Source organism: Gymnoscopelus microlampas (genome assembly GCF_963454915.1).
Source record: "Gymnoscopelus microlampas genome assembly, chromosome: 8".
Taxonomy (NCBI): Eukaryota; Metazoa; Chordata; class Actinopteri; order Myctophiformes; family Myctophidae; genus Gymnoscopelus; species Gymnoscopelus microlampas.
In genome coordinates, this window is record NC_139945.1 from 33530726 (window position 1) to 33555013 (window position 24288).

Sequence of the window (24288 nt, forward strand, 5' to 3'; positions counted from 1 at the left end):
ATTATGTTTTATTGATGTTGTACTTTACAAATTAATACATTAATTTCTATGTAAACACCAATGTTTGCTTACCTCATTGGAAACCATTTGAAACTTCCCTTGGCTTGCAGTATTCTGACCCAAACAGACACGTGCTGATTCTGAAAGAGCTTAAACGATAATACAGAATATACTATTATTGTCCCATACATATATGAACAATTCTGACTATTTAGGGAGAACTTGAATGCACATTAAACAATATTTAATAATATTTTTTTTTTTTATTAGATCAATTCATCACCTCAATATAGCCTGGTAAACCCTCCCTCCGGAAATCTCATTTCTATTTGATTTCAGGAGAGATAGAAATGAGATTTCCGGAGGGAGGGTTTACCAGGCTAACCTCAATAGCCCTATCTGATCAGTCACAACTCTACTCGTGGCAAGAAATTGGGCCACTTCTCACTTCCTTCACCGGTGTTAAGTGCCATTCACACTTACTGAGCACTATAACTATATTGTTCACCATTGTATTTTTTTTCATAGTCTGTGTGAACTTCACTTGACTTTTTAAAACACATTTTAAAACTATATGTGTATAGTTCTAGTGCTCAGTGTGAATGGCCCTTTACCAATGGGCCATGATCCAACCACCCAAATTGTGAGGAAAGCTTTCGCAGAAAATAGCAGATCAACAAGCTTAATGTATAACTTGTTGATCGGCTATTTTCAACAAAAGCTTTCCCCACAACAGAAAACAAAATACACTAGCATAGAGCCCTGAGGGACTCTGCTCTAGTCAGGGTGCTGATAATGTGCATGTTGGCTCCCAGGAAAGACTGTGCTAAACTAAACTAAATGAAATGTAACCAACCAACATTTGCCATGTCACATATGTAGAGCCTAGCGTCATTATTTTTAGAAATGAAAAGAATTTCTGGCAGCGGTGGGATTTGAACCCACGCCTCCGAAGAGACTGGAGCCTTAATCCAGCGCCTTAGACCGCTCGGCCACGCTACCTTGTCGGCGTTGTGACGAAGCTTAATTATTGTTTCATTATTTTTGTGACATTTACTTCTCTGTCATAAGGGGTATTAATTTATCGAATAAACAAATAATGATCAAAGCATTGAATAGTTTCTGACGACAACTCTAAATGATCTAATATGATGAAGTAAATTTGTCCACCTCCTATTGGACCACATTAATGTACTTCTGGGTCGGGTCTACGTCCTTATATCACAATAAAAGTTTTACAAAATTGAAGACTTACTAAAGGTATCGTTTAATTTTGTGCCCATTTCAACACGGATGAAAACTGTAAACGCAATGTATTGATTTACATAATGTGTACACAAAGTGATGCTTATCAATAGTTTTAAAAAAAAATCAAAAATAGCTCCCCGCAATGACAGAAAACAGAAAATACACTATTATTGAGCCCTGAGGGACTCCAGTTACCCATATGGGATTTAAGTGGTCACTTAAAGTGGTTAATGAATACATATAGCTGAACACTATCGTGACATTTTATTTTGTTAACAGACTGATGACTGACAGTTCGTTTCCGGGTCACGTGAGGAGGACAGGATAAGGTATGACTGTCCATTTCACCATCCTTTGGGATTAATTTACCCTGTTTGTGCTTTGTCTTCTTCGTTTTTATGACCTAACGGTAAAAGAGGAAGTTTTTTTACGTCTTTTTGTAATTTTGAGGCTTCTAAATGTTAAGCCTTTATGTTGTTGTTTACCCCAACAACCTATACTTGACTTATCATGTTAGCACCGTGGCTAAGCTAACCCCGGTTAGCATGATGAGGAAGATGATTCTACTGTAACACGCATCTGTCATCTCATCATACACCACATGATACTTGCCTTTAAAAAACACCCCATTAAGCTGTCTGTGCTTCATCTGTAATGTAATGTCATCATTCTGCCCATGATTTCTGTTTTTTTTTTAGGGATTTTAAATGTGTCACAGGGCTGTCAGAAAAATAAAAAGGAAAAATAGATAAAGATTTAAACCAGGGGTCTTCAACAGGGGGTCCTCGGAGTTACTACAGGGGGTCCGCCATTTTTTTTGTGTGAAATGATTTTTTGTTTTACCTTAACCGGTTACATGTCGGCTTTCCGACGGTTACTACCGCACGCGGAAGCCACGTCGGAGTAGTGGGATGTCGGAATGGAAGACGGTAACCTAGCATCCCTTTTCTGAGTAGAACTTTAGCCACAAATAGCAGATCTACAAGCTCACAATGCCTCGCGCTGCGAGGCGTTGTGAGCTTGTAGATCTGCTATTTTTGGCAAAGAGGTAAAGGTGTAGAGGGGAAAAAGAGCAGACCAAGTAAACAAAAAAAGTATAATCTGAAACACAATTTTATGCAATATAAAGGGGGTCCCTGCTTCATCCGATTACCACAGAGTCACAGACAACTTGAGATATCCTGTTTTTGGTAGGAAGTTGGGGGGGCGGGGGGTGCCCCCACTGCCCCAGCAGGACGGCACCTCCAAATCTGGATAACAATGCCTGTGCTGTTGTATGTACAGTGAAGGGGAGGTCACAGAATGGGAGAGTCTAGAGATATAGGACCATTGGTGGAAAAAGTACCCGCATTGTTTTACTTAAGTAAAAGTATCAATACTGCAAAGTAGAAATACTCTGTTACAAGTAAAAGGAATTAAATTAAAACATTTTAAAATGTACTTAATTAAAAGTACAAAATTATTGGTATCAAAATGTACTTAAAGTAGAAAGTACTCATTATGCAGAAGTTTTAAAATGTATTACATTTGTTTTTGGGCTGAAGTGGATGTTTTGTAATAATCAAAATCTACAAAGTAACCAGTAACTAGGATAAGTAAAAGTACTGAAAATTGGAAATACTCCAGTAAAGTAAAAAATACCTAAAAATTGTACTTAAGTAGAGTACTTGAGTAAATGTACTTAGTTACTTTACACCGCTGACAGTGTGCGTACAGTGAAGGGGGAGGTCACACAGAATGGGAGAGTCTAGATAGGGCAGTGAAACATCGTTTGGTTTTGGTTGACCCCCATCGCCCCACCCACATAACTAATGATCTCATCCTGTCCTTAGATTACCTGACCCACTAGCTGGTTGACATGGCAGCAAATGGAGCAAGTTGTGAACAACGGGCGGGAGCTAAAGACAGACAGAATGGCAACTCCGCAGGTTGGTTTCTAACAAACTAAAGCTGGCAATATATTGTTTTTAAATAAGCACGTTGATGTGAGGAAATGTCTTCAGGAGCACTTCACCCAATTTCAGCCTAATCTTCATATAATTGGTCCTCCTCACTAATGCTCATTATGGTATGATGATGAGCATTAGTGATTATAAGATTATAAGATGCTGATGACACAATTTCCATCTACTCACTCTGTGTCTCATCAGTGGGCTATGGAAAGTTCAGAAACCTGCCTACCAATGACATCATCGCTGGGGATTTCAAGCTAATGGAAACTACAGCCTTTATCTTCCTGGGAAGTTAGCATATTGAAATAGAAGCCATGTTCTTGCATTCATTTAAAAAAAAAGAAGTTTGAAATCTTGTTTGAAATGACCAAACCTGCCTACCAATGATGTCATACTTAATCAAGTTTCTGAACTGTCCACAGCCCTCTTCTGGGACACAGACTGAGTAGACAGAAATTTTACCATTTTATAATGAGCAGGAACAATTATAAGAAGATGGGTTCGAAAATTAGTGAAGTGGTCCTTTAAGAAAATGCTATGGTTGTTATCAGTAAAAGCAAGTATCACTGATTACAACAGCAATACTTGCCTATCATTAACAGAGAGGAGGCCGTAAAAGTGAAGGAAAATATGGTTTACTTTCTGTTTTACCTTGATTTGACTTTCCATAAGCATAAGGGTATGGGATTGACGTGTCTTGGACATAAACATATCTGGTGCTGTTATATGTGTCATGGATTTAACATTCGCAACTGAACAACCTGCTCAAGATATGATGTCTAGCAACAATGAAGAAGTAAGTATTACACTAAATCAGGGTGACGACAATTCTGATTGTGTGTGTACTCCAGATGCTGCAGCCAGAGAGAGGAGACAGAAGGATAAGGAGGGGCGCTTGTCTCTGGTTTTGTGGAAGAGGCCTGTCACCACGCTACACTATTTCCTCCTAGAGACCCTCGTCAAGTTAAAGGAGTTGACTTTAAAGTAAGATTTTGAACCGTTGGTTAGTTCTTGGAGACTTGTGGTTGTGTGTCAGACCTGTGGTTGAGCACTATTGTGGGTGTTAGCTTTCAGCTTGTGAAGGTTGTTGCAAGGACTCTTCTCCACAGTCTTCTCTGTCATTGTCCTTTGGGCAATGTTCAATTGAGCAGACATTTCTTAAATAGTCTTGAAATAACAGGGTGGCCGTGGGGGAGGGAAAAGACTTCATAGCACCCGTTACCAGTCAGCAGATGAAATAGGATTAATTATTTTTGTGATGGCCACCGATTTTACACACACACACACACGCACGCACGCACGCACGCACGCACGCACGCACACACACACACACACACACACACACACACACACACACACACACAGTTAATAAGGTCTTCCATGTATTTTACATGTTTTGATTTTGCCTGCCTTCCTGTCTAGATTGTGGCGAACCCGGGGCACAGTGTTGTTTTTCTTGGTGGTGTGTTCTGTCTTCTCCGTCACCTATTACACTGAAGGAGGCCACCAAGACGTATGTCTTCTTCCCATTTGTTTTTCTTAGCCTTGTTAATATTTAACTACACATCTCTGTCGTTTGTCTATAAAGATGTTTAAAGGTGAAAGATAAGTCACTGTTTGCTCAGATAAACAACATTCCCTGAAGAAAGGTCATCTCATTATGACATTTTCAGGTCATAATATTATCCCTTGATTATTAAGGATTTAGGTTTAGTATCTTGACATGTTGTAGGTTGACAAATGTGGGGGTTTTTTTTTCATTAACTGCCCAATTTGAGGGACTAAAGTTTGATTATAGAATCTGAATGTTTCGATATGTATCACTACTGTAGTGCACAAACATTAAAGCATGGGTGGGCAACTAACCTCTTTTTGATATACCAGGTGATCAGATAGGGCTAGTGAGGTCATCAATTGATTTAATCAAAAAACAACCATTACTAACCATTATTGATTGCACAAATCTTTTCTCCCTAGATAGTCAGAATTTACTCTATTTACTCTATTCAAATATTGACTCATTCTTTCTAAGGTTTTATTAACCACTTAACCAATATTCAATTTGATATTGTGCTTTGTCATCGGACAAATAGCGCTGCTATGCAACGTGTCGTGAACTTATAGATTTTTTGGAACATTCACAAATTAGGCATGCTAGGTTGAAAGCAAAATGTTATGTAAAAAGGATGCCCACCCCTGCATTAAAGTCAGAGTTACTGAGTTCAATTTCGTCTAGGTTCTCTCATCACAATTATTTGACTCTGACCCATACTAAAGTTTTGAATATAAATTTGATCAAAAGAAGTAAAAAAAATATTCACCTTCAAATCCAGATTAAATGTTCCCAGGCAGACTAGCAGTGATGAACATGTCATGCAGTAATCATTCCTACAGCAAGCATGTACCACAAATAAGTACTAACACGCCATACAGGCAATATTATTGAAAGCCTAAAACGTATGAATTATACTTTTTTATTTTATTAAAGCCTTAAGTAAAACTACCTAACACAATCTGAAAACATCTTGAAGTGCAAGTCAAATGGGAAAAAAGTAAATCAAATATCAAACTAAGTCATAACATTGAAATAACCCTGTCCATTGTCCTTCCCTCCGTGCATCTTATCCTCTTCACTTCCTCTCCTGCAGTATGTCCGGTACCTGGAGAAGAGGTTTCTATGGTGTGCCTACTGGGTAGGCCTTGGCATCCTGTCATCAGTTGGCCTTGGCACTGGCCTGCACACCTTCCTGCTCTATCTGGTAAGAGAGCGCTTCATAGAGCATGTTGTAGGGTGAAGATGCCTTTAAGGAGCCACTTGGAAACTGGTGGGTAGCCTGCCTGGCTGCACAAGCACCACCTTGCTACTGTATGACCAGACTGTAGAATGGTTAGAATGTAAAAAAAGGGTTCGAAAATATAGCGTTTTATTTTTATGTTGATAATTATTCAGCTTTCAGCAATTTCTGAAGTTGAACAGCTTCCTGGCAAAGTCGAGACACAGTTGAGAGCCCTTTGTGTATCCCGGCCCCGGGTACCTCTGTCCTACATATGATTTTGCAAGCCCGTTTCGGAACTCTTCCCAGTCTTTTAGTCTGGCCGTCAGTCAAGGAACTGTGCCAGACTGGGACTGCATACTCCAGCACCGGGCGGCGGGCGCACGTAGCCTGTGTAGATCAAAACCAATTCAGGACCTTGGAACCCAAATGAAATAAATGATCAAATAAAAACATTTACTCGAGGCCATTGTTTTCTATTGGCCATTGTGTGGTCCGTTTATTTATACAGATACAAATGTGCAGCACTGAAATGAAATCTGAAGCCTGAGTTATACTTAGTTGTGTGTGGGTGTCACATAAGGGGTAAAAATAGCTGATCTACATGCTCATAACGCATCACAGTGTGACGCGTTATTATGAGCTTGTAGATCAGTTCCTTTTTGGTGCACGACACCAAATGTCTGTGTAAGCTAGCTCTACCAGGTACCTATTCTAAAAGCCACCACATGGTGGCCCCATGCTCCTTGTCTGTTGTCATGAACAGTGTGCCCACTGGCGCAAAGCCCTTCCATCTGTCACCCACATCTCTATGGACGTGGCCCACAATCTCAGAGTTCAGTGACATTTGTTCCCTGATGAGCGATCTCAGAATGACTTTGTGGTTGAGTCACAGCGCGATGTGACACTCGTCTTGGTTGTGGTGAACCTGAGCAATTGAGGAAAGGGAAAGATAGGGAAGTGATTCTGCACACGTGCCCACATTTAGGGAGGAGATGTGGCCTTTTTTTGTAGAACATACGCAGATGTTTCTCCACTGACTCAGCTATTTCCATTTTCATGAAATTGGTGGTGGTGGTGGGGGACATGAAGTATGAAGTTTTGGCTCAGAAACAAGCAACTATTTACCTCTTCTGTTTATGTCAACTGTCTCTACTTAAACATTCTGTGTCCAGCCTAACTTCTGGAGCTGTGTGTGTGTCCAAGAGGTGTCTGCTGACCCCTTCTGGTGATGTCCATTGTCTTGTCGATGTATCCTCTAGTTTAGCTGTGTGTGTGTGTGTGTGTGTGTGTGTGTGTGTGTGTGTGTGTGTGTGTGTGTGTGTGTGTGTGTGTGTGTGTGTGTGTGTGTGTGTGTGTGTGTGTGTGTGTGTGTGTGTGTGTGTGTGTGTGTGTGTGTGTGTGCATGTGTAACCCATAGTGCGTGTCATCATGCATCTTCAGTAGGTGTGACCTCACTCGGGAGGTTTCTTTCCAATAACATGGCGCCATCATCTCCCCCATATGGAACAACCTCACCTCCCGTAAAGCTACATTCTTTTCAGAAATGGCTTATCCCTCAAACTAGTTTTATGTCTGATGCTGGGTTTCAATTATTTTGTCTGTGGAACCACATCCCCAAAAGTTTTTTTTTCCCCACCCCCGTTGGAGCCAAATTGGTTTTGAAGTTTATTGTGGAATCTAGTCTGTCAAAATGCAACATCTTACTGCTTTTAAAAGGTTATCAACCAATGTATTTGTTTTTATTAGGTCTGTAGCATAACTTGTGGCTTCACACAGACTTCAGCTGCTGCTGACCTATTGCAGTTTTCTCACAACCATAATGATGTGTTCCAGGCTAGCAGTAAAATGCCATTTTAGAATAATTTGCCAGTGAGATTGTAGACTTGTGAGGAATGAGTGTAATCTCCCCAGCAAATCTTATCTTATTTTCCCCCTCTCTCTATTTTAAGAATGTATGAGGTATGTTCATAACATGGTACCCACCGGCTCGGGGATGAGATCAACAATGGTCAGGAAACTCCCCTAATTGATTCCGAAGGGCCACAGACCACAAATGTCCCCCTGGAAGAGTTATTCTCTGGCTTAAGATCAGGGCTCAAGAATTAATAGATAACCCCATAGAGAGGAGATGAGATCATTCTCCTCTTGGGGGGGAGTGTATATACACACACACACACACACACACACACACACACACACACACACACACACACACACACACACACATGATCTTATGATTAATCATCATTTTATGCAGGTCATTCTTATATACAAGGTAGTTGAAAATGCATGTAGTATGGGAAAGGAATATTTTCCACTAGCCAAACACTGAAACATTTTTACCGTGGGAGTTTTGTCCACTACAGTCAGTGTCTTTTCTTTGACTAGTAAGAGTGAATTTGGTTAACATTGAATTCCAAGCTGTGAGCAATAACGTGTAAAGTTCCCTGCCAATTTGAAGTAAGGAGCAACTCTTTTGGCTTCAACAAACAAAGCAGGTCACTGCTGCCCCCGTACACCCCCTATCTGATGAGTAGATGAGAATATGGTTTCAAGTAACGAAACAAGGGTTTAGTCTAGTCTTGTTACAGCTGACTCACCACATTATGGCGAAATGTGTGTGAATCTTTAATGGAGTGCCTGTCTGTGGTGAAAGAGACCTGTATTGTGTAAACAGGCTACCCTATGTCTTTCTATTCAAAACCCTGTGGAGAATGCTTCTGGCAGAGTAGCGGTAATCAACACTGACTAATTGTGAGCTGTCTGTCTACAGTGTCTCAGTGTTGGCTAGCCTATATCACTGTAAGGAGGCATAATAGAGTTGCTGTGCTATGGTTTCAGGTGAGCCTACTGTTACCTAGGCCAGGTGGCTAAGCCTAACCAGCCTGCTTCTTGATGCTGATGAATGGTATTGCATACCAACCTGTCAAAGGGGGCTAGGTGATTCAACTAGGTGTGCATGGGCTTGTGTGCTCATGCATCGGTGGAGAAGATGTGAAGGGGGGGGGGGGGTCCTCCTCCGAACAGTTAGCAACTTTTACATTGTATTAACCCTCCCTAATGGTGTAGAAATGTGTCTATACATGCATGTATACGCACCATATATACACACATTTTTGACGTTTAGCTGACACTCCCATCTTGGGGCCACAACCGAGGGCTGTAGGGAAAAAAGTTTTACATTTCGTAAGGTAAGGTGTTTGTCACTATTAAGTTCGTCCACTGCTCACAGTCAGCCAAACAACGTATCTAGTATGAATCACTGTGTCTGTTTGCATGTACAGTAGGAGTGTTGCTGTGTTTAGATACAAACATATGTAGTTTCCAAATAATGTAATAATTAAACTTCCTGTCCTTCCTTCCTACAGGGTCCTCATATAGCGTCAGTGACCCTGGCAGCTTACGAGTGTGGCTCCACAGACTTCCCTGAGCCTCCATACCCAGACCAGATCACCTGTCCCCAGATTATTGGGTCAGAGAGCATCACGCTCTGGTCCATCATGTCCAAGGTCCGCCTGGAAGCCTGTATGTGGGTGAGTATTACTAAAAAAGAGAAAAGTCTTAACAGTTTGGCCTCCCTGTCCAGTCCTTAGTTAATATTGCTAGCAGAACATTGTGCAGTTTTTGAGCAAAACGTTAGCTTCTGTGCTGTTTCTGGTGAGTCTGTTCTCTCCTGCAAGTTAAGCGGCATTCATATTATAAGCCATGGCTGCATCAAAATGCAATTAACTTCAGTGCCAAGTGTTTAAACCAGTGGTTTCCAAATGGTTTGTTTTGGGCATGTCATTAAAGGCACAAATTGTACATTTGAAAAAGAAAATCCCACACAAATCTTCCAAATTAGCAAAAAAAAAGCAGATCTACAAGCTCACAACGCATCACAACAAGATGCATTGTGAGCTTGTAGATTGTCTATTTTCACTATAAATAGAAGGTAGGTGTGCCTTTTTTTTTAGATTTTGACTTTTTGATTTTCAAAAAACACTGGTGAAGGCCAGAGCTATTGAGTTATTACACTCCCATAGACGTCCATTGTAAATGAAGAATATACATATAGTATTTAATAGATTATTCCCAAAACCAACTCCAGGTTGATTTGGAATTCGTGTCAGAGATAACAACAAGAACAAAACAAATGCAGAAGTAATGCTTGCCACACTGGGCAATCAGTAGTTCCAAACACTACTGTGTAGTTCCAAATACTAAATCCTCTTAATGGCTGTTGATGGATCATGTGATTGCCTTGCGGCAAGATCAAAGAGTGTTGTAGCTCTCTCTTTCAACGGGTCTGGTGTAGGCTATGTCTGCTGTCAGTTTCAGTGAGTTACTTTACACCGGCCATTGTTACGTTTTGGGTTTGTGATGTTATGCACGCAGCTTTGATTGCTCTACTTTTGTGGAGACATAAATACAAACCCAAACAAGATTATCATTATTTTATTGTGGCATTCATTTTGTTTTAGGGCAAGATTATTAGCTATATAATTTTATTGTGGCTTTCATTTTGTTCATTGTGTTAAGAAAATGCCTACAGTAATCACCCACACTTAGATCACAGGTGCCACAGACGTTTGTCTGAGCTCAGCACTTCCTCAATTTGCAGACTGAAAAAAGCGTTTTAAAATTCTACTTTATTTGGGTTACCTGCATGTGTTGAAAGAAAACATTAAATGTTTTTATATGAATGGATCATTTCCTGTATGTGCTATGCGGGTGAATGCAAGAAGATGTTTTTCTTTTTTGAAGAGACTGACTGGGTGATGACAAACATAACTTTCATACATGCACCATAAACTGTGCAAGTGCAACCTGAACAATGCTGTTGCACATTTTGGAGTGTTAACCACATGAACCCTTGTGTCAATATTCTTTCCATTTTATAATAGGTAAACATTTGGTGAAAATTGCAGATCTACAAACTCACAATGCATCACGTTGTGAGCTTGTAGCGTGCCTATTTTCAGTGAATTGATTGGTGTAGAGGGGGATGGGGAGATTTTAAGATGTTAATAAGTGTGTGTGTGTGTGTGTGTGTGTGTGTGTGTGTGTGTGTGTGTGTGTGTGTAGGGTGCTGGCACAGCCATCGGGGAGCTGCCTCCATACTTCATGGCTAGGGCAGCTCGCCAGTCAGGTACTGATCCAGAGGATGAGGACTATGAGGAGTTTGAGGAGATGCTGGAGCAGGCTGAGGGTGCCCAGGTCAGAATCACCAATATGCTCGCTCATTCATTGATACATTTTTTAAAATTTTATTTACCTTTATTTATTCAGGGTAATCCATTGAGAGCACGCTCTCTTTTGCGAGGACGCCCTGAGTACAGCACAATATACAATACAAAGCAATAAACAGTGAAGTAAGATATAGTTAAATATAGAAAAACATTAAAGAAAATAATAATAATAATAATAATACAGAGAATACAACATGATGTAAGATCACATTGGGAATGCAAAAAAATACATACACATGCCTCTATGGTAGTCCTGGCAACTTTTAGATTGTGAGGGGATTTTGAGGTATCTTTGGGATATTCAGGTTAAACGGGAAACTTGGGGAAGTTAACATATAGTAGTACAGTCAATACTATCATAGTACATAGTACAGTCAATACTATCATGTTCTAATCAAATATTGGATAACACTTTCAGAACAAAAAGCCAATAACATGAAGTGTCTTTTGTTCATTGTCTTTAAAATGAAGGGTATCATCCATTACATCCATTACATTAAAATAAAAAGCACACTTGTTGGTCAATATTGTTTTGGCTATTTTTAGATGAGGAAACACCCTGGAGAGCCACATCTACATCTGAACCGAAAAATGTATTTCCTCTGGTTCACGCAGGTTAAGGTTAGAGTGGATTACCACCACTATGTACTCTTGCATTTGGGTCTGTGGTGTAACTTGGTGTGGGTGTTACAAGAGAAGCTAGTTTCAAACTTAGACACTGCTGCTCAGGGTGGCATCTGAACAATGGGCAGCCTAGCTCTGGTCCAGGCTCCCTGGACCAGAGCTAGGTGGCCATGGGGCCATGGGGACAAATCTCTTGAGCATCACTTCCACTAGCCATGTCACAGGCATTAGCTGCCTCACCTAAGATATTGTCTTTGACCTTGACTTTGTTTGTTAGCCTAGTTGTTTATACTGTCAATGCCCACCCCATGCTGTATTCTGTTGCCTGGTTTTGTCACGCTCCAAACAAAGCGCCAATGCCCATGTCCATGTCCATAGAGCCATTGTCATCATTGTCCACAGCTTGAGTCTGTCGATTGGCCCCAATAGCTCACGTGAGTTCAGTGAAAGCCCCTCCCTTACAGTTCCAGTAAATGTGTGTATTGAGGGGGTGAGTCACTCTCAGCACAACTCCCCCTTTAATCATCCCTCAGGCCTTGCTCTCCCTCCTTCCCTCCCTCTGTCTTATTTTTCACCGGCCTCTAATTTGAAGGACAGACGGTGTTGTTGTCAGGGACTGTGCTCACATGACTGGCAACTGCTGAGATCAGATGCTGAGTCAGCTCAATGGAAATCTGATATACTCATCTTAAGTTGTCTTGATCACCTACTGTCACCTCACCGGTTCTCAGCTGAAGAACCCCGGGGGTCAACATCACATGAGGATGTCTTCCGGATGCACAATATGCATACTTGTCATCTGTTTTCCTTGAGGGTTATCTTGGAACTTGTTGTCAGATATGCATAAGCCAACAAAGTATGCATTAGCTAACAAAGCTCTTGAAACGTAACGTGTCACAAGACCATTACATTGATGTCAACAGTTGGAGAGCTGCTGGCTTCAGTGTGCTTGATGCATTCCTTGACAAAAATGGCAAAAGTCAAGAAAACTGCACAACAGTGTTGGGGTGATGACCTGCAGAAATACACAGTTAAAGAGAAATCTGATAGTACATCTGTACTGTTGATGAAAAACAAAAGATTTTTTTAACGAAAACTTTACTTTTTAAATCAACAAATATTGCAATTATTATTACTAAATCTGTGCATCATCAGCAATAGGAGTGTTACCCTGATTGTGTCTTTGTAGGCTAACCCACATTTTACATACACAATGGATTTCCAATGGATTTTCTGCATTTGGGAAGATAAGAAGATAAGCTCTGAGCAAACAGCTGCTCATGATATTCAAACATTTGAATATCATGAGCCAAAATGATTTCAACTCAACCTTTTTTTCCCCTAATTGTTTCTCTTTTTGAACCACGCCAATTAACCACATGTTCCTATTCTGAGAGGTACATCTTGTGAAAATAGATCTTCATGCTAGATGTGCTATTTTCGAGAGATTTGGCGTAGAGGGGAAAAAAGAGGGGACCAAGTGTAGACCCCTTAGGGACTTTACGTGGTTAATATAAAAAGCACATAAGTCAACAGTTGAGATTAATACATCTAATTTATGTCAGAACATGAGAGCCTTTGTATTCAGCATGAATAGGAATTCCTATGCGTGAAAAAGCTATGGAAATCTTCCGAGGGAACCGATTACTAACTCACTTCAGGCTTTTAGGACTACAAACTGTTAACACTATAAATATAAAACTATCTCTGCTTTTGTAAAAAAAATATATATATCTTTTAGAATAAATAAATATATAATTTGTATTCTTTTTCTTCTTTTTTTTTTTTTTTACCATAAACCAAATCTTATATCATGAGATTCAAACAAATGTCTAGACTAAAAAGATTTGGCATGACCGGAACGTGACAAATTCTTGTCTGACACATCACTAGCACTGTGATGTTTATTCAGACAATCAGCCAGACATTTTTAATAGGGGAGGCTTGGCCCTCAAAGCTGCATCCTTTTATGTAGATCAAAAATGTCTCCAGGATATTGAATTTGGGAATCACAAAAGGGGCATTATCTAGAAGAGGATATCTTGGCTGAAATGGATGTCTCATCAAATGGACTAGAATAAAGTTAAACTTAAGTGAATAAATTATGTACAAACAATGAGCATTTGTGTCATCACCAGTGGTGGAAGAAGTACTCTTTGTAAGAAGTAATCTTTGACTTCAGTAAAAGTAGCAATAGTCATTATTCAGAATGCCATTTATTATTCAGAATCTCATGTTATTGGACTACATTTATTGATCATTACTATGTCCCATCAATTCAATATTACAGCTTGTTAAAAGTGGAGCTCATTTAAATGACTCTATTCTGTGTATTGCTGAGTAGCTTTAAAAATATATATCATGTTATTTGTATTAATCTAAATCTACAAAGTAACTAGTACAGTAACTAAATATTTTAAAAAATAAATCCAATATGTAGTGAGAGATGCACTACATGAAATGTAGTGGAGTAGAAGTAGTAGTTTGAAATAGAAATACTCAAGTAAAGTACAAGTACCTCTAAAGTGTACTTCAGTGCAGGAGTACTGTTCGTCACAAGACTGAAATGATTAAAGTGAACTCTAAAATGGTTGCCAAAGTGAAGACTGGAGAGATGATGGGTTTTGGGCTTTGCCTATTCCCTGACCTCCTGCATGGTCTGTGATCTTCACCATGAAAACCACAGACATTCCACCACCCCACGGGTGTGGAGATGAGATCAAAAGATCTCAACACTCCAGTGCCAAAGAGTTTTCACTTGTAATACAGCCAAAATAGCAAGGAACTGAAATTACAATTAGATGTTAGACAGTTATTGAACCACAGAGCTCTTTATAACTCTCCCAATGATATGATGAAGCTATGCTATCGGGTAAAACCCACATAGATTTATTTATTTATTTTTGGTCCACAAATGAAAACAAGTTGTATTTTTACATTGCACATTAAATGACCTTTCATTTTCCATTCAAGTACAAATTAAAACTAAATTGAGATTTACCTGGCTGCAGCAGTTTGTCTATAATGTGCATTCTGACATTAACCAAAGTTGAATTCCCTTTGCAGGATTTTGTCTCTAGAGCGAAGCTTGGGGTCCAAAATATGGTACAGAAAGTAGGATTCTTTGGGATCCTGGCTTGTGCTTCAGTAAGTGAGTCTTTTTTGACCTCGACTAACTTGATCATAGAATCATGTTATATATCTATTACAAATATGTATCATTTATCGAATCTATCTACAATAAATATATCATCTGTCCTATCTATAAAGAATATAATAATACAGTATACGGTATACAATATATATATATATATATATATATATATATATATATATATATATATATATATATATATATATACAATTCACTACAACATCACTGCCTTTTGTGATATTATTTTATATATAACCAATATCTATCTCATTTCTTTACTGTCTGTTTGCAATCGTATGCATCGTATGCAATAATTTAGTGGTTGCATATCGCCATTGTCGGGCAGAAACCTTGTATGTCCAAAACTGTTACTTTTCAGTAAATGGAGAAAAGAACATATGTTCCAATCCAATGGATCCAATGTAGCTGTTAGTATTTAGCTCTTGTTAATACTTTTCATTAAACATTTTCAATTTCACATCCCTATTTTGGCCAAGTCTTAAAGGGGAAAATAGCGACACTACCATACGACAAAGTCTAAAATAGGGCATTCATTTATGGGAAAAGACAAAACAAAACAAAAAGATGAAATATGGCGGTACAAGGTTTCTGCCCGATAGTGATGATGATATGCACATTTTTATTCTGTTACTAATTGGCTGTATTGTTTAGGCTGGTTATTATTTGGTAAGATTGTTTGATTGTCTGTTTTTCTTTATTCTACTTTTCTTTTCTTTTTTATAGATCCCCAACCCTTTGTTTGACCTGGCTGGGATCACCTGTGGTCATTTCATGGTCCCCTTCTGGACATTCTTCGGCGCTACACTGATTGGCAAAGCCATCGTTAAGATGCACATACAGGTACATAGATCCTTCTACTACTAAATGTTTTGTCTTTTTAAGAAAGATGTGTACATGTTTTTGGTGTAAATGTTAAGTTTATAAAGCATGAGAGTGAAGCATTGACTTTTCTAATGTAGTTTTCTAATGTATGTATTTATTGTGGAGAACAGAGTATGGTTAGGTTCTCGCCAATGGCAGGGCGTCCTAGTAGAGCCTGTACCCCATGAAGGCTACATCCTGACAGCAGCTGGCCCATGTTTGAATCCTACCTGAGGCCCTTTGCATTCCTATCTCTCCCTCCTGCCCCTCCTGTGTCTTCATTGTGAAGCAGAAAATGCTGGAACCAGTATTTACATTAATGTTATGTAACCCATTTAGACCGGGAATGCATCTGTGTGTCGTTTTTAGATTTCTTTGGCTATTCAAAAATAGCAGATCTACAAGCTCATAGTGCTTGTAGATCTACGTTATGAGCTTGTAGATCTGTAATTTTTTGAAAAATCGTGAAAATGTGTGAAAATCTTTGAATGTAAATATTTTTAAAGTGAACATTTTTAACTAAAATCTTAGCTTCTGGGGGTGTTCTACAAATGTTGTCTAAAACATTTTTTTTGAAAAAAAATTATGTTGCCATAATGTCGGTGGTTCTCAAACTTTTGGAACCCCAAAATGATATGTATTTATCCACGGATCCCCATAAGCAAATAATTGAGTTAAAATTATTAATTATGAATTTAAATTATATAATTATTAAAGATTTGCACACATTTTCACAATATTTCTTTTTCAAAAATAGCAGATCTACAAGCTTGTATATCTTTTTTTTTTAATAGCCAAATAAATCTAAAATGGCACAAATGTGTTTCAGGTCTTAAAAGGTTAAAAGAAAATGTGTTAAAAAAATCCCCACACCTAGTTATATCACTAGCAAAGTTGGTTGCAAAAAGTGAAGAAAAGGAAAAAACAAGGATTATTAATATATTTTTTCCATTCACATGGTAGGTGGGAAAATATATACCACTACCAGTGTTTCTCGCCGTTTTGGTGCTCAGGACCACTATTAAGGTGGTTCTCATGGACCACCTGTATATATGCCTGGGACCACTAACCACTGGTTGAGAAACATTCATGCACTAGACTACTATGCGTGGGGTGTCTTAAGATCAACCATAGAACTTGTGGGAGACTCCTAAATGCACACTTTTGGTAAACTATTTCTGCTAGCGCACTGTTCCAGTTGAGTTTTGGGATGCATCCAGACCATATGAAGGCACACCAGATGAAAGGAGAGGAGACTCTTTAAGAAGTCTTTTAACGAGAACCATGGCATTTTTTTTCTTCTTCCCCTCTCAAATCTACAAGATCAAAAAAACTCTCTTTAATTACCAAGTGTATTGTTGAGTCTGCCACACCAGTGACTAATATGAGCCCAGACGGCGAGAGGCTGACTGGGAGTCTACGAGTGACTCGCCCAGCCTCGAACCCCACCAGACCTATCCATCCCCTCAGTGGTACCAGCCAGTGACCTCACCAATAGCCTTTCTGACAAACAAAGAGCCTGCAGGGGTGCCTGTTCAGGAGGATGCAGAGTGGACTTGAAAGGAGGAAGTGGAACAGACTATAGTCTATGAGGAGAGTCCACAGCAGTGTGAGAAAGGCAGTATTTGTTGTACCCTAACCCCTCTCGGACAATCACGTATCATATCCTGTCTGATGGAGTCCGGTCCTTGGGGGGGTAGGGGTGTGTGCATTGGTCATGCCGTTTAAAGCTGATCAGATTCAGGACAGGAGTTTAGTGTTGTGGTTTGTGACCCCCCCGCCTCGGCGCCCTGTGAACCACATAAAGCCCCCTGCAGGTCTCAACCCCCTGCCATAGCGCTATGTCTGAGCTGTCTCTGTTCTTCAGTCTATCTTTATGATTCATCAGAGGCTTGTGTATGATGGGGGGGGGGGGGGGGGGGGCGAGGGTGAGATGTTAATGCTTTAGGTCAACGGTTCACAAACGGTGTACCGTGAGACGAGTTCCAGGTGTGCCTTGAGACACCTCAACTACACATTATTACTGCAATATATACAACTATAAAAATAGTATGCATTCTTATTTAATTTACTCTATACAGTACACTAAGTACTTTGCACACTCATTTCCCATTACAGAGGCAAATTTTATACAATTGAAAAATATATTTTATCACTTTCAACCTGGCATCCCTATTTTGGTCATTACACACACACACACACACACACACACACACACACACACACACACACACACACACACACACACACAATCTACATGCTCTAACCTGTCTGTCGCAATGCTTTGTGAGCTTGTAGATCAGCTATTTCGGAGTGTGCCTTTTTTTATACTTGATTTTGACATGCCCATTGATGACATGAGAACACCTGCACATGTTCTCATATGTCTAGTCTGTGGGCTCGGGCTCCAAAATGGGAATAACATTTCTACATGCTACCATGCATGTCATGTGCTGCTAAAACTAAAACTACTTGCTACTGACATGTAGTAGCAAATATGCAAAGTGAGATTCAAAGTAGGGATTATTTGTTTTGTTTTTTTGTGGATTTTATATATGCATGTACTTGTGTGTGTGTGTGTGTGTGTGTGTGTGTGTGTGTGTGTGTGTGTGTGTGTGTGTGTGTGTGTGTGTGTGTGTGTGTGTGTGTGTGTGTGTGTGTGTGTGTGTGTGTGTGTGTGTGTGTGTGTGTGTGTGTGAACATTATCAAGAAAGTAACAATAACTTCAAACCTGATTAATCACCCTCACCATCTCTCATTGACTTCCCACAGAAACTCTTTGTTATCATTACCTTCAGCAAGCACATAGTGGAGCAGATGGTGTCACTTATGGGGTAAGTGTGCGTCTGTCTGTGTATACAGTACTGTATGTGTGTGTGTGCAGCAGAGACTGGGTGAAGGTGATTTGTTAGTTTTTCCTTTTCTTTTTTATGGGGGGGGTTGGGGGTTTACATTTGAAAACAATTTAGTGATGTTTTTTTGACCACTGATTGTTGATCATTCCATTGTGAGTGAATGCTCTTATAGTGTGCGTGTCTGTGTTCTGCATTTCCCACAAAGGGTATTTCCTCTCCTCACACGCAAACCCATCTCCGCAGCATTGGTGGTCAAGTGTGTGGGGTCCTATCAGAACAGGCAGCGTTGTGATCTGACTCACCCAATTCAGCTTTGACTGAGACAGAATCTACCCAAGGCAGCAGGAAATACAATTATAGCAGGATTGATTATACATAAGCAAAATAAACTGTCACACAATACACTCCAGGCTCCTACGGTCACGCAAAACCAGTAAAAGTTGAGGAATCTTTAAAAGAAAAAAGGAAAATGTGAAAAATTATGTGGGTCATTGTTGCTTAAAGAGCAGTTAGATTTCCACAAGTAGCGAGTGTGGATTTTTACTAGATAAACAAGAATTTTATGTATGTTAAAAAACTAATATTTTACCAAATATTAGTTATTGAGGATCAGCATTTCTAAATCTGAGGCCATGGTTCTCAGCAGGAAACGGGTGGATTGCCCACTCCAGGTAGAGAAAGAGTCCTTTACCCCAAGCGAATGAGTTCAAGTACCTCAAAGTCATCTGTGAAAGACTGAGTAGAGCCGCCACTCCTTTGCATAGTAAGGAGCCAGTTGAGGTAGTTCAGGCATCTAGTGAGGTTTTCCATGCACGCCCAGCTGGGAAGAGGCCACGTGGGCAGAACAAGGATCAGGTGGAGGGATTATATCTTCACGCTGGCCTGGGAACGCCTCGGGATCCCCCATTCAGAACTGGCTGATGTGGCTGGGGAAAGGGAAGTCTGGGGTCCCCTGCTGGAACTGCTACCTCAACGACCTGACTTTAACCCATTAAAACCGGGAACGCATCTGTGTAACCACTAACCATTATTTTAAACTTTAGCTATTCAAAAATAGAAGATATTGAAAAAAAAAAAAAATGAAAGATTTTTTTTTTAGCAACATGAGTGTTCCAGAAAACTGTTAGGATTTAGAAGACATTTTGTAGAATCGAATCTCAGGTCTTAATGGGTTAAATAAGAGTTTGAAAATGGATGGTATTTCTTGGAATAGCCATGATCAGCAAAAGAAAATGACACAGAATGATCAGTTCAAAAAGAAACCGTAGGCCATGTCAGTTACTGAATCCGTTTAACACATTAGAAATGGGAAAGCATATGTCATTTTAGATTTTAGCGTTGGCTATTCAAAAATAACAGATATAAGTGTACAAGCTTTTTCATCTTCTATTTTTGAACATTTTTGAAGAATCTTGAAAGAGCTACTGGTTTAGAAGGAATTTGTAGAATCGAATTCTGTCTTTTTCCATCTCTCCAGCTGTTTAGTAAACAGATTTTGTTTTGGTGCAGTGTTAATTTTGACAGCAAATTTTGATTTAGTCTTAGTCTTTTGAATAACACACCATTTAGTTTTAGTCCTATTTTAGTCTTCTGAAAATTGTTTAGTCTTAGTCTTAGTCTTTTGAATAACACACCATTTAGTTTTAGTCCTATTTTAGTCTTCTGAAAATTGTTTAGTCTTAGTCTAGTCTAGTCGACTAGATATCAAAACCTTAAGTCTTTTAGTCTTAGTCTTAGTCAAAAACAATTACACTGCAGCATATTCTGATTTAGTCTTAGTCTTAGTCTTTTGAATAACACACCATTTAGTTTTAGTCCATTTTAGTCTTCTGAAAATTGTTTAGTCTAGTCTAGTCGACTAAATATCAAAAACCTTAGTCTTTTAGTCTTTTAGTCTTAGTCTTAGTCGACAAAATTAACACTGTTTTGGTGGGTTGCAAATATAATCCAATCAGGAGAGAGAAAACCTTTATCGCCTTGTGTCCAGTTCCAATTTTGTCTGCTCATTTATTTGTTTCATCACTTCCAATTTCACTTGTTTAATCTATATCCTGTATGAGTTCCTTCTCCTGATTGGACGACATTGCTATCCCGACCTGAAGATTTTTTTATTTGTTTCATTATTTCCCCTCTCTTCTTGCCATAATTGATAGTTACAAGTGTACAGGTTTGCCTCTTAGGCAATGTTACTACTATTTGTCCAAATCTAAGAAAATCTTTACTTTATAAATGTGGCTTTTCTAAAATGAAAATGTATTGAACTAACATGAAAATCTGACTCTACCCTCATTTTGAGATGGTTCTCAGAAATTAATAGTTGTATTACTCTTCAGAAGATTACTCATCTCCTTCTGAGGATTTGGCAACCTTATTTTGATTATATGGAAACATTGTCCCTACCGTTATTAGAGATATTATAGTTTGGTAAGTTATTTCAGTCTAGTCTAGACTTAAGTTATTTAAAATTCACACAGTAGATTTGTCTCTTCTTTTTGTTCCTTTTCTTTTTTTCCTTTTGTACTTTGTTTTTTGTTGTTTTTATATTAATTGTGATTGTTAGGGTTAGGGCAAAAAATCTAAATAATATATATATATTTAAAAAAAAGAAGAAAAAAAAGGCCCACTCCCGGGCCGATTCCCGGGCCCAGCCTGGGAATTGAATTTGGGACTCGCTGCCAGGCATCAGAGTCTGTGTTAAGCGCCTTAACCACCCAGCTGTCGGCGCCCAAGAATATAGAGATATTTAATACAATATTGTAACAAATAAATATCACTTACAGCACCTTGAAGCTGTTTCTCTGATTGTTTAGAATTTCAACAGAACAGAACATGAGAATTTCATGGAAAGTAACATTGGGTGCAGTTTTGAACACAGTGTATGACTTATCTTGAATGACTCATTATGATGTGTGCAACTGATGCACAAATGCTGAGTTGGGTTTTGTGTATGTATGTTTGTGTGAAAGATAGTTATGGTGACTCAGTCAACTAGCTTGGTACCCTATGAGATAAGCAATTATCCAATTTACTGTAGCTTTAAGTGTGTTTAGCAAATTGACTCATTTTCTTCTCACTTTGTCTAGTCATGTCTAAAATAATTGTTTATATCCTGAGCTGGCTCAGATGGATGTAGTAGATTTGTATTGCCTCCATGATATGTAGTATGATGGCAAATGAAGAAAAAGTACATTATATTTAAATGATGCATTAATGTTTTTGTAATTGTCTCAAACTGTACCAATGTTAAACCTAAATAGCAGACATGTATTATCACCCCCTATCCATTACATGGGTAAAACGGTGAATAACTCCATTGCCGACATTGTAGCCATTATGATTGGCCCCCTAGTGAGCTAATCCTCCTCTCCTTATAAGGGCGTGAACCCGCCCTGATTGGATAGCTTTCCACTCATACGGCAGCACTGGTGGTAAAGGCAATGACATCATGTCGACTCACTTCCTGGTTGAAGAGGCTGACACAGGCTCCTATAGAGACCTGAGGGGTATAAAGGCAAAGCTGTGGAGGTTCTGCTTCAGTCCACTCTTCTGCCTTACTTCTCACAAGGCAGAGTGGGAGAGATAGAGGCCTACTGTAACAGGGAGCCTAGCTGGTGTTGATGTTACTGTGTGCCCAGAGGACTTTGAAGGAGCACCGGCAGTGTTCTTTGAGTTTTCTCTCACAGGAACTAAGGATTTGGGGTCTTAAGACTTCTCTCTCTGCCCTTTATCACAGGAAGACTTCAGAACATTTAAAAGTAAGTGAACTAACATTCCCTCTCTTTGTCTGTCTGTGTGTGTCTCTCTCTTTGTGCGGATGTCCCTGGGGATGTGGTGTCAGGTCTGTGCCCAGGATAGGACCATCTCTCCAGAAGCCCTTCAGTCAGTACCTGGAGGCACAAAGGAACAAGTTGCATCATGCCGGTGAAGGCACACCAGCGGTAAGAACAATGCAGACTCAGCCAAGCATCATTGTCAAGAAAAAACCTTGTATCTCTTCTGAACTTGTCTGTAATTAATTAAAATGGCCTACTGTATGCAATGCATTTTGAAAGTGTTTCATAGGTCCAAGCGTTGATACTTTAATGTTTTTAACTGATAAGAGTACATAAATTAGTAAACACCACATGCCATAGGGATAGAATTCATAGTATTTGTCATTATCTAACAGACATCCAGTGATGCAGAAGACACAGCAATTTAATGGATAAAATAAATATTCACAGCCTCAGTGGTGATGTTTAAAAATTCCTATTGCTATATAAGTTGAAAATTGTATTGTCACTTGCGCGTACAATACAGCTGTGGCTATATAATGTGTGTGCACACACTGTATATACTTAATATACTGTATGTACATATCATAAAAACATCAGCAATTATCAGTTTCTTTTATGTCATGGCTGTTAGTAGCATCCACCATCAAACCATGTTTCCTTTTGTGTTTTCTAGAGTGAGAACTGGCTCTCATGGGTGTTTGAGAAGGTGGTGCTGGTTATGGTCTGCTACTTTGTCTGCTCCATTGTTAACTCAATGGCCCAGAGCTACGCCAAGCGGCTTCAGCAGCAGATGCACTCGGAGGAGAAAACCAAAACCAAGTGATGATGGTAAGACCCCAAGCGGTCTAACCAACCAACTTGACTGTGTTCTTATCGCTGCTGAGAAGGGCCTGTCACTCAGCCACAGCCACTCAGACTTACAATCTTAACAACAAACCTCACCCCTCATCCATTCTTAAAAAGAGGCTGCAACGCTCAAAACCATACGCTATTGTTTTGCGTGTGTGCGTTTTGAGGATGTATGTACGTTTCTTTTTTCTTTTTTTTTGTGCTCGATTTGCCCTTCAGGCTAGTTTGTAGTTCTTCTTCCCTCCTTTGTCATCTCTTTTTTCTCTGTATAGCGTGATCTTTTCCTGCTGATCTTAACATGTTACTATGATGAAGGCTTAACCCTTTCATAGACCTCAGAAGTTGAAGCGGCAGCTGGTTGGTTACTGCTGTCTGCAGGCCGTGCCCATGAGCTGCTATGCCTTATGCAAGAGGGAGGGCCTGACTTCCATTGAACACAGTTCTTAATTGATAGACTTGATTTGTATTTAATTTTTCTAATGGTATGCGTGTTTGGATGGAACATGGAGCCTGACTTTTGTTTGTGTAACAGTGTTTTTGAATAATATTTCTTTTGTTTGTTCAGGGGTTTAATTTCCGTCATGCCTTTGTCGTTTTGTTTGTGGGATTTGCCATTCGTTTTTAAAAAGAAAAAGCAATATCAAGTCGGGTCAAGGTATTGATGGTTTGCACATCCTGTAAATATCTAGATAGCTTTTTTTTTGGACAGTATGCGCACATCTATTTCTATTCAAATGCCTGGGTAGAACTGAAGTTGAACCAAAAAAAACGGTGATATAATTTCTAGTGTAACATTATACACTACAGTCCCATTTCTATTCTGTACATTTAGTTTAAGTCTTGATGAGTATATAAAATACCTAAATCATTGCACTCCTGAGTTTGTCATCTTTTCGCTTTGGTTTTCCATTGTAGAAGATTGAGACTTGACCCGAAGTGT

The 24288-nt window shown here is 39.3% G+C and overlaps 1 protein-coding gene across 3 annotated transcripts; it reads left to right on the top strand.

Annotated features, from left to right (window-relative positions):
- The first annotated feature begins 1536 nt into the window (after positions 1–1536).
- On the top strand, positions 1537–24221 carry vmp1 (vacuole membrane protein 1). Of its 3 annotated transcripts, none has more exons than XM_084064787.1 (12): positions 1537–1577; positions 3081–3176; positions 4052–4184; positions 4623–4713; positions 5849–5959; positions 9346–9510; positions 11045–11176; positions 14899–14979; positions 15731–15847; positions 18641–18702; positions 22562–22661; positions 23173–24221. In XM_084064787.1, the coding sequence occupies exons 2-12, from the start codon at positions 3107–3109 to the stop codon at positions 23320–23322; spliced, it is 1212 nt and encodes a 403-aa protein (XP_083920913.1). In that variant the 5' UTR covers positions 1537–1577; positions 3081–3106; the 3' UTR covers positions 23323–24221. The 3 variants fall into 3 exon arrangements, with proteins under 3 accessions (XP_083920913.1, XP_083920914.1, XP_083920915.1); XM_084064788.1 differs by having other exon boundaries at positions 1571–1657; XM_084064789.1 differs by lacking the exon at positions 1537–1577 and adding an exon at positions 2157–2177.
- The last annotated feature ends 67 nt before the right edge of the window (positions 24222–24288 follow it).